We start from the raw sequence: 11,440 nt of genomic DNA on the forward strand, positions 1-11,440 counted from the left end.
TTACGGCACTATTATTATTAATATATTTAAATCAATAATCACTAACCTGCAATAGACTAAATTCCAGCTTTTGGTAAGGTAATTTGAATAATAGTTCCTCCCTGTATATATTGTAGAGAATATATCAACTTTACCCATATATCTACTAATGGCAACTACCTCGTGTTTACTAACATAATTATTTACATCACTTTAAACGGCTTTAATTCCACTTTTGCTTAACTAACACTATTTTTTCAGATTTATGGAATTTCCCAATTTTGTCATACGTTTAAAGTAAGTCTCATTGTTTTGTTGCATCAACTCACATCGTCAGTTGCAGAGAATTCTGTCAAATTTTTCCTAACCCCTACGAACGGTTAACAACATGGCGGTGCTATATTCAAGCGGACATTATTATACCTCATAGGTTATAACAACCAGAAGAAGAGTCTGATTACCATACCAAACATTAATTTATTATTTTTTAGTATATATTTTTTTTTGAACTAGTGAGGTTTTTTTTTTAATTTTATTTTTTTAACGTACTAACGTGTATACATCGTTGATCACGCAACGAGGGCATGATTCAACTCGAGGCAGGTCCGCATTGAGGATCAATTGGTATGATATGAAAAATTAACGGTGATGTCTCTTTTCTGGGTTTATTTAGGCTGTATATATATATATTTAATTGGGAATAAGGGCTACGAGGGGATTTCGACATTATATATGAAACGATAATGAAAATATATCGAATCACTAGTAAAAAATGGCGTTTAAAATTATTAAATCTGTAAGTTCAGTTTAATATAAATATTTTTATATTAAAAATGAAACTTGTCCATTGCCCTTTATTAATTTTAATTTATACGAAATACTTGTCACGTGACAAATTCGTATTATATAAATAACGCTTCGAATTTACATTTTAATTATTTCGAATCTAGTCACGTAGGATGCCACTTCAATTTTTTTTCTTATACATAAAACAGTAACAGGAATGATAAAATATTTTAATAGTGTAGTTGTCAGTTTATTTTTGAAAATTAAAATACAATTATTTCATAATAACAAAACGTTGTTTTATTCATTAACCTCACGAAAAAATATTGTTATGAAATCGTTCACTACATAATCCGTAAAGCCGGTCCAGTTCGATTATGTTAATAGAATCTAAAATTTGGTAGACAAATTTCTCAAAAAAAGTATAAAATTTTTTTATAATCTATTATAGTCGTTTTTATATAATCAATTTCTAGAAATTGTGATAATTTAAAATGACGTGATCCAATTTGATTAGCATCGAGAGTTAATATAAAAATGCACCTTAACACGAGCGTTACGAGTTGCTGATGTTCATTTATATCCGCAGTTGTCAGACTTTTTTTGATGAAATTCCTATAATTTAGTAATTGGCAAAAAAAATACTTGAGAATTTGAAATAATAACAAAAAATAAAATTCATTCTGTAACTGAAAACGTTTACGTAGCCAAAATGAAAATTCGAGTTGTTTTATGTATCTGATACTAATACAAATAGAATTATCTGTTCAAAAATTCTTTAAATTCATATAAAAACTCAAAGTCTGGCAACATTGTTTATGTAAATATACTTTGACCGCTAATACTACCAACTAAGGAAATATAAAATCATTACTAATATAGTTTCGAAAGAGGCCAACGTCAATATGTACAATAAAAATAGAATAAAAAAGAAGAAGATTTATTATATGTTTATTTTAAAGAGTTGTCAAAAGTACCTCATAAGAAAAAATGAGAGTTAATGCAGAAAAAGCAACCAAATGCTTTATAATAAATAAGAATAATAGAAATTTAAGTTTCAAAATAATATTATTATAAGAAAGTAACAACCTCAATCACTACCTTCCCGTTTTGATAAAACTGTCGTTACAAACGCTTCGCCTCTATGCTGTTACTGCGAGGTACGAGTTTTTTACGATTTTATTAATAGTTTATAAGAATTTATACGAGGGTGATACAATGCATTTGTATTGTTAAATACTGAGGTGAGTTTTAGAGTAATGTCATGATTTAACATTGAAATAATTCTAATGGTTTTGCTTACGAGGGTAATACAATTAATTAGTAAACTTGACAATATGGATATTTAACTCTCCTTATCATTCAAACACGATAATATGTTTTTTAAAAAATTTCGAATTTATTATAAATTTTTTGTTTGCAATATTTTTATACGAGGGTATTACAACAAATTTTTGTCAAATATGGAAAAAAGGGTTGAAATGTTTAAATGATAATACCTTAAAACATTCGTATACTACATTTCTTCCCTCGGTAGGAATTTTTTTATAAAATTTCGAAGCAATTAGTTCCAGATATTTTCATACGGGGGTTTCACAATTAATTTGCATTAAATATCAAAAAAAAAGCTTTTCCAGCAAGTTTTCAAATAATTCAAAGGGTTTTGTTTAATATAATTTCTACGTGGGTATTTCAATTAATATGTGTCGAAAATTACCTCATGTTACGTTAAGTAACTGTTTCTAAATAAATTTTCGTATAATTTTATACGTGGGTATTGAAATAAATTTGAGGTGAATACAAATAAAGAGGTTAAACAATATACGGTACTATTAAAAGTCGAATAGTATTTCAAAGAGGAGTCAAATAAATATACGAAATTTTCATTTCGGAATATTTTTAATTTACAAAAAAACCTATTGACCAAAAAACTTACAATCGCATACACTTCATATATATTATATTTTACGTTGTTTCTATGTTTAAATTTAAGTTAAAAACGATGATAATGAGATAATTAATTAATTAATTAAAAAAAAAACGATGACAGCTTTGCTAATATATACGGTGATATATTTAAGAAAAAAAAATATTTTTAATGATAAATTTTTCTAAATTCGGACGTCAACGTCCAATATTGTTTAAACAAATTATAACAAATATTTTTTATAGAAAATCGTAGCAGGAATGGTATTTAGAATAAATATTTTTTTTTTAAAAAAAGTTTTTTTGGACATGAACGATTTACAAAAAAAAATTGTTAATAAATATGACAGAATTAACTAGTTGGGATAGGGGGTCGTGGAAAGGGGGATTAAAGATTAGGCTAAGAAATATTGGTGTCTTCTAATTTTTTTTTCAAACCCAAAAAAACGAACAAACTTTGAATAAAAATCAAAAATTTTTAAAATAACTATACATACAGACGGATATTACTATATAATAATGATGGTAGCGGTGCTACTGTACAAAAGAGATGACTTAAGTGACCATCTTTAACCTGAAAAAAAATATAATTTTTTATTTCTTCGAATACGAGGGGCGATGATGAAATTCATCTATTTTTATAAACCGAAACAAGTTACAATCGTTTTAGTGAAAAAAACTATTGAAAAAATACGGAAGGTAAAAAGCACTTTTTGAGGTTAGAATCGATTGGAAATATCCATATTCGAATACGAGGGGATTTAATGAATCTCTCCAGCTTTTGGAAACGAATTTAGGTAAAAATTGTTTATATAGATAGCGGGTACAAGAAAAAAAAGAACTTTTTGAGGTTAGAATCGTTTTGAAACATCCATAAAGTGAATTTTGTTCAAATACGAGGGGCCTTGATGAAATATTCTCAATTTTCTAAAATGAAAACAAGTAAAATTTGTTTTTAAACAACCATAGATTCTTTATTATTCAAATACGAGGAGTCATTTGAAATTTTTTCAATTTTTAAGAAGGAAAACTGATAAAAATTGTTTTAGTTGATGAATAGAATAAGGAAAATTGAAAAGAAACATTTTTTGAGGTTATAATCATTATGAAACAGCCATTAGATTCAATATTATTCAATTACGAGGAGCTTCGATGAGTTTTTCCCATTTTCGGGGCATTAAATGAGATACGATCCAACTTTTTCTCCCAATAATTCAATAAAAACTTCATTGAAATCGTATTTTTCAATTTTTTACACCAAATATACGAGGTAACTACGTAAACATAAAATATACTACAAAATAGTAGCCTACCCCTGTATTTTTAAAAGTAATATGAATGTTCCATATTTTTCATCAAAAATCCCAAATTTTAGAAAAATTTCATTGAAATCGAATTATTTTGCGATTTTTTAGACTCAAAAATACGAGGGGACCACAGTAGCATCGGATTTATTGCAAAATAGTAATTAATCCCTGAATATTTAGAAATAATTAGAAATTCCCCTCACAAATCCCAACGAATTAATAAAAATCCACTAAAAATACATAATTTTTTCAATTTATTATAACCATAAGTACGAGGGGACCACGATAGTATAAAATTTACTACAAAATACTAACTGACCCCCGTATTTTCTTAAATAACAAAAATGTGCCATTTTTTCTCTCTTGAAACCCAAAGATTTCATGAAAAAATCATTAAAATCTGATAATTTTTCAATTTTCCGAATCCAATAATACGAGGGGACTACATTAGTATAAAATTTAGTAGAAAATAGCAAATGATTCCTGTATTTTGAAAATAACAAAAATTTCCAATTTTTTTGTTTATAAAACTCAAAGATTTCATAGAAAATTCAATTTCGGGAACCGAAAATACGAGGGGATCACGATGGTTATAAAATTTACTACAAAATAGTGACCGATATTTCGATTAACATCGTTTTTTTACTTACCATTGGATCGAAATATTTTCAGCAACATCCGGATTTGGTAGTTTCGACTGGTCGACTTTGATCGAACCTAACTTTGTTACCCTGATCCGCCGCAGAAGAAGGTGGCCCCACTCTATTTTTAATTTCCTCGGCCATGGTCATGAACGCCTGTTCTACGTTGGTAGCGTTCTTCGCCGATGTTTCCAAAAACGGTATACCCAACTGATCGGCGTATTCCTAACCGGAATAAAAAAAAAACAAATACAAACCCACCAATAACTAACGATAACAATAAAAAACATAATGCCCCCTTGAAACTATCATTTAAAATCTAAATTTCTGTTTTTATCAAACCAAAACAGATGAAAAAACAACAAGATCAAAAAAAATGACAAAATTAAAGATATTTAAGTCACCAAACTCGAAATATTCAAATCAATGACCTACTTATAGATATAAAACGATTCTAGTGCTGCCACTGTCACTAATCTAGTGAAAATGATTTATTTTATGCACAATAAACAAATAACGATGTAAACAGTAATTTAAAGTGAGCAGTTATCACTAATAAAGTCGTTAAAAACCCCTATAACTCACATATTATTAAAACGACGACAAAATAAGTATTAATATACGAGGTATCCACCGAAAAAATTCTGAAATTATAAAACTATTATGAAATTTGTATCTCATACCTTGGCCGTAGTAAAATCGACAACTTTCTTTGTTGTTAGATCACTTTTGTTGCCTACAAGTAGTTTATTTACGTTGTCACACGCATAACGATCGATTTCCTCTAACCACTGTTTGACGTTGTTGAAAGAATCTTGATCCGTACAATCATAAACTACAATGATACCGTGAGCTCCTCTATAATAACTCGAAGTGATCGTTCTAAATCGTTCCTGACCCGCGGTATCCCACTAGAAAAAGAATATTTAAAACCGAGAAAAGTTTGGTAAAATGTACTCACGATTTGCAATTTAATTGTCTTCCCGTCTAGGTCAATAGTTCTGATTTTCTGTAAATCGAAAAAAAAAATGTTATGGAACATATTTAGTTAGTAAATTGGTAAACTTACAAAATCTACTCCGATAGTACTAATATAACTCTCTGTATAAGTGTCGTCCTAAAAAAAAAAAGATAAATTTTCATATTATTTGATCAATTATTTGTTATATATCATTTTTTTTTTCATTTAAGTAGATATTAAGAAACATTAAAACAAAAAAAAATGTGGAAAGAGTCCTAAAAATCACATGAAATGTAGCTTGAACACATAATAGACACTATAAAGAAGAATTGTCAACTTTTAAACAACAGCTGACAAATAGCATATTCCTTGAAATATTTTGTTCATCAAATTTGAAGAATTGTGATTCAAATCACTTCTGGACCCCCAAAAAAATGATCCAAAACAGAAACCAATGAATAATGGCTTAAAAAGTTGGCAATGATTGAATCACTTACAAATCTTTTCAAACTGAACATAATTTGGCCAAAAAACTTTTTATATAATTCACTACACTGGATATTTAGAGGTGGATAGGTTAGGTAACAAATTTTTCTACTGTACTTCAATATGAAGCAATAAATTCCTAGTTCATGTTGATAATTCTAATAATCACCTCAAGAAAATATATTTTTCAATGTAATGGGGCCATAACACATGATCAAAAATATAAAGCTGAATAACCTGATTCAGCTCTAACCAATTTTTGATATTTAAAACAATTTCAGTTACCCAGAGTACCTCAACTAAATTTAAACAAAAAATCAATATTAATCTATACTCGACCAACAATTATATTACAAATTGCAAAGTTACAACACAAAAAGACCCTGAATTACATTAATTGATAGTTTAATGTATTTATTTATTAAACTAATAGAAAATTTATATCCAAAATTGTAGTAAAATTGAAAAAACTTCCACACCTAAAGCCTTTTGACAATTTAGTGGACAAAATGATATATAAAAGACACTTTAGACTAATTCTAAAGTTACTTGAATCAGTAGATTCCTATAACAATATCTAATAAATAAACTACGCAATTATCTAAGTAATATGTACTAAAAATAAAACATTGAAAACAGAACTAGCATATAATATTCAAATAATAGTTACTTACTGCAAATCTCAATAACAAACATGATTTCCCTACGCCAGAGTCTCCAATGAGAAGCAACTTGAATAAGTAATCACTAAAAGAATGTAAACTTTATGTACATCAAATAAATTAACAGAGCATCAATTTTTTAAAACAATTTGTTTGTTATTCATCGATTTTTATTTGAAAAAGAGAAATCTACACTTTTATTTAACATCAGAATGTTTCACTGTTCAAAATAATGTAAAAACAAAATATTTGTACGAATTCTTTTCATGACTTCCTCCTTTCTAAAATGGTCCTAATATTGATTCTACAATAAATCTTATGTCCTTTTCTTTACTAGCTAATCAGCTACTTTGTTATCTGTCAAATAATCAAAATGTTCTTGTAAATAAAGAAGAATGTGTTTACCTTCATATCATTACATCCAACTTTTTTATCTAATTAACCTGTATATTCAGTTGGTAAAAGACATTATAGAAAAACTGCTAGTGAAAGGAATGATGTTTTTTAGTTGTTACACATTATGAAAAATAATGGATTTGTGGAGCATAATTATCAACAAAATATATTAAACAAATTGTATATATAAGCCAAATATGAAATTCACTAGTATTTAATAGAAATATAGAAAGTGATTTTAGTAAAAAAAAATTCAATTTAATACTACAAAAATTTATATATAAAAAATAACCTGTTAAAAATTCACAAAAACAGGTGATAAAAAATTGTTTACATCATTAGATCCCCATTAATTATTCCCAACTATTAACTTACTTTTATTAATTTTAATATATACATTATCTTGCTATTATAGATTTTTTTTATTGATAATTTGTCACTGAAATATCTATATTTATTAGATTTTTAAATCAAAACATTTTCATATAAATACAAAATGGTTTAAAAGTCTAATGTTAATTTTGTACGATTTTTATCTGATTTAAAAATTTTGGAAATTGGTTGTAAATTCGAGCAAATAAATTCAAACATAATAATTCTAATAAAATATTATTAATTTGTTGATTGAAAATCAATAACAATGTAAATTAAGACTATATTTAAACACGATTGAACTTAGAAGATAAAGTCCAAAGGCATCAAACACAAAGACAAAGAAATCAAATATTTCAATAATCAGCTGTTCAATAGTTTAAAATCTGAACATATTTTCAATTAAAACAAATAAAAATCACAACTTATCAACTAAACGATACAAAATTCTCTTTTAAAAACCTGACTCATGTCATAAGATGACGTTCTACTTGTAATCATAGTAAATGGTGGGTGGACGTATCCTTTACTTTCATAAAGGTTTCACCTGAATTAATAGAATTTGAACACAGGTAGAAAAAATAAATCAAACGATGAAATATCTCATCATATACTAATACTGGTTTTACTACTACGTAATTCTCGTATAAAAATGTTACCTTCATTGTCAAAATCGTCTAATAAAAAATGATAAATAAATCGATACTTACTATTCAGGATTCATTTTCTATATTTATAAAATTTTTCTTGTTACTTAAAAGCGATAGTTACGTGTTTATTGCACTCTTGTACTAGTTCACTAGCCGTTTCTAAAGGATTATTGTATATAATTGAGACAAATTTAGGACGACGTATTTCTTGAATCACAATCGCAACAACTTGATTCATTTGACTGACGTATTGCCAAAGTGGCAGCCTAATCGGTAATGACAGCTTCATAGCGGGTAATTTGAATAATCACTTTCATTTCGAGGTTTATAAATGAAATTTCTTTTCGAAATAATTGAAATATTTATATTAAAGATATTTAAATCGTTTTATTGAAACTATAATCTATTTATTATAATGAAAAATGTTTCGATAACGTATTTCTATTTTTATCAACAGAACGTATTTAGTGTCAAGCATAGAATAATTACACTATAATTTTTAATATCGACGGATTAATATAAAACTATTATTAAAACGTTAAAAAATCTTCTAGTTTTTTTAATATTAGTGACTTAAGTACTCGTAGATGGAATGGGGAATTAATATCTTTTATATTACACCATTCTGTTATACATCATAGATAAACTAGATTATGATAATGTTATTCAGAGTTGTTATAAATTTCAAATTCAATCAATATATTGAAAAAATTACCTAAAAGTTGTAGTTTGGTTTTGTTACCTTTACATTTGGCTTTTATTAAACGTCAGTGGTTTTTTGAAATTTCAATTATAGATTAAATCATTAACAAGCTCTCACTTCACTGTTTGTAATATATCTATGGTATACACAAGGTTCGAATAAGATTTATGATTATATGAGTCTGTGGTTGATTGTTTAATATTTTATAAAAATAATAAACATTATTGTTTTTTAAAATTTTATTGTTTAATTATTATATTTGTATATTATTTTAAAATGAATTCTACGTTTAGAACGATATATAAAGAAAGTAGTGGTCAACAATTTAAATTATTTAGTGAATTTAGTGAAAACTGTATTAAAATAATCGTTTTGGAAAAAAATAATGCTTGGAAAGCGGATGTAAGTATTATATACCTTATAAGTTGGGAAATTTATTTCTCTTTCGTCACAAGTTGCCTTCTTAAATCGCTTTTAGATAAATTGTAGTGACATTACTACATTTGCAGACGATCTTGATTTAAATACAGAAGAATATTTTCGTAAATTAAAACAATATTTACAAAACATTCCGAAACACGTCGATATCCAATTCAATGATAAAGAATTAATTTGTTATAGCAAAGAACATAAAATACTATTGAAGTATTTTTCATGCAAAGTACAAAAGGTGAATATTATTATTGAATTACGAAACTTGATGTTTCATTTAATTTACTATTTTAGATAGAATTCTCAGATTGCGTCTATAATTTAATAGATACGTTTTCCTCTCAAAACGAACAGCTAAATGAGCAAAATAATAATTTATTAAAAGAAGTAGATAACCTAACAGCAGGTAATAATTGTTTTTTATTGAATGATTTTTGATATCGTTTTCTCGTCGATTTATTTCGATTTCAGTTAAAAATGTACTTGAGGAAAAACTATCGCAGTTTGTTGATAAAAAACAACAAGATGATCAAGAATTGTTCAGTAACTTTGTGTTGGTTTTAAACGAAAAGAAAAGGAGGATTCAACACTTGACGCAAACTCTACAAGCATTTAAAGCCGGTAGACCGGTTTTAAACCCTCAGATTAAACTTAGAAAAAGATCAAAAAAAATCGTCAAACAAGAAAAGAATGAAATATCTGAATCGGACGAATCTAACAGCGAAAATAACGAGTATAACACCGATGATGAAAATAGTAAAAAACAGGAGGAAAATATTGAATATTTACTTCCTATTAAATCACATAACGATTATTTGTTCTTTGAGGATACTGAAGATACTGTTGATTTACCTAAAAGAAAAAAATTAGAAGTTGATAAAGAAAATTTTTCTAACGTTCCATCCACTTCAAGCTGTAATTATGATAATGATAAAGTACCTGAAAAAACTAGTGAGAAAATGGAAGATGATTCACCAAAAATAAATTTCGATACGCAAGATTTACTTGATTGTGTCTAAAACAATTTTTAATAAACCTAAAAATAGAGAATTTCAATTTTTTTACCTTTACCAACAATATTTTTTACAAACTTTTATTTTTATAATATTATCACTGGCGAAATTAAATAAATAAATTGGTTAATGAATTTTGGAAATATATTTCATAAATTTTAATGTGATACAGTGTGATTCAGTTAAAAATGGGGTTTTCGGAAATAACCCAATTATGATCTGATAGTTCGGAAACTAATTCGGATCAAATTAACCATATGATAGGATCACTTCTATCTTAGTATAAAGCAAAGTCGTTAGAGGATAAGTTTGACCGATTTACGCGTGACGTAATTTGTTGAAAGACGTCAACAAAGGAATAGTAGGGTTTTAGAAGAAGAAAATATCTAATATTATACAGGGTGATCCAGTGAATATTTAATTAACAAAAATGCTTATAATCAAATGAGAAATATAGATTTATTATATTTTAAATAAGATCACCTTTAATAATTGATTCGCTTATCAAATATAGTATACTGGCACTACACAAAGTCTCAACAATAATCTAGGTTTTCTATCAACACAAAAATGTTTACTTGACCTAAATTTAGTCTTTCTACACGAAATGTTCATTGAAAACACATAAAAAACGCTACTTTACAAGGAAAAAAGCGAATATAAAGTGTTAACCACAAATAACGTAAATATTGTTTATTCTTTGGATGTTTTCAACAAGTGGCGTAATGGCTTCCTACTTTCGTTTGCCTCCCACCCACGTTATCGGCCAGCTATCGATCAGCTGGAGGGTTGATAATTCGCCCGTGAGAGTATATCAAATTTATTTGAGTCACCTGTTTGGTAATGTATAATGTGTTGCATAGCTCGAATATACATAAACCAATTGCATAACGAAAATGGTTATTTGGATTAAAAAAAAATATTTATTAGTAACTCACAATACTACAAATTAATTTTTACAAGAATATTAGTTACATTAGAAATAATTTTGTAAATCAATTACCTCATGAAGTGGATTTGATGCGATAATAATCACTCGTGATAGGTGTTGTAATGTTATTGTAGTCTAGTCTTTTGTGTGCTGTATTTTTATAAAAAAAATCGTTCATAATAATTAACTAATTTT

At 26.9% G+C, this 11,440-nt stretch overlaps 2 protein-coding genes across 3 annotated transcripts; one reads left to right on the top strand and one right to left on the bottom strand.

Moving 5' to 3' along the window:
* Positions 1-2,645: 2,645 nt before the first annotated feature.
* LOC130896632 (ras-related protein Rab-1A) lies at positions 2,646-8,438 on the bottom strand. The gene is made up of 7 exons (XM_057804837.1): positions 8,227-8,438; positions 6,761-6,833; positions 5,709-5,756; positions 5,601-5,648; positions 5,323-5,550; positions 4,649-4,864; positions 2,646-3,265 (listed from the first exon to the last, which is right to left on the bottom strand). The coding sequence occupies exons 1-6, from the start codon at positions 8,238-8,240 to the stop codon at positions 4,667-4,669; spliced, it is 609 nt and encodes a 202-aa protein (XP_057660820.1). The 5' UTR covers positions 8,241-8,438; the 3' UTR covers positions 2,646-3,265; positions 4,649-4,666.
* A 591-nt stretch (positions 8,439-9,029) lies between these two features.
* Positions 9,030-10,351, top strand: LOC130896629 (DNA repair protein xrcc4-like). Of its 2 annotated transcripts, none has more exons than XM_057804834.1 (4): positions 9,030-9,271; positions 9,348-9,539; positions 9,596-9,707; positions 9,773-10,351. In XM_057804834.1, the coding sequence occupies exons 1-4, from the start codon at positions 9,146-9,148 to the stop codon at positions 10,318-10,320; spliced, it is 978 nt and encodes a 325-aa protein (XP_057660817.1). In that variant the 5' UTR covers positions 9,030-9,145; the 3' UTR covers positions 10,321-10,351. The 2 variants fall into 2 exon arrangements, with proteins under 2 accessions (XP_057660817.1, XP_057660818.1); XM_057804835.1 differs by having other exon boundaries at positions 9,128-9,271; positions 9,491-9,539.
* Positions 10,352-11,440: the final 1,089 nt, after the last annotated feature.

The sequence above is a fragment of the Diorhabda carinulata genome, chromosome 7 (genome assembly GCF_026250575.1).
Source record: "Diorhabda carinulata isolate Delta chromosome 7, icDioCari1.1, whole genome shotgun sequence".
Lineage (NCBI taxonomy): Eukaryota > Metazoa > Arthropoda > Insecta > Coleoptera > Chrysomelidae > Diorhabda > Diorhabda carinulata.

Excerpts from the sequence above, each read along its gene's own strand:
- LOC130896632 (XM_057804837.1), bottom strand. Across the intron at positions 5,649-5,708 it reads GTACTATCGGAGTAGATTTT|AAAATCAGAACTATTGACCT; the intron begins GTAAGTTTACCA and ends TTCGATTTACAG. Across the intron at positions 4,865-5,322 it reads TCGATTTTACTACGGCCAAG|GAATACGCCGATCAGTTGGG; the intron begins GTATGAGATACA and ends TATTCCGGTTAG.
- LOC130896629 (XM_057804834.1), top strand. The coding sequence starts at position 9,146 with ATGAATTCTACGTTTAGAACGATATATAAAGAAAGTAGTGGTCAACAA. Across the intron at positions 9,272-9,347 it reads ATAATGCTTGGAAAGCGGAT|ATAAATTGTAGTGACATTAC; the intron begins GTAAGTATTATA and ends AATCGCTTTTAG. Across the intron at positions 9,540-9,595 it reads TTTCATGCAAAGTACAAAAG|ATAGAATTCTCAGATTGCGT; the intron begins GTGAATATTATT and ends TTACTATTTTAG.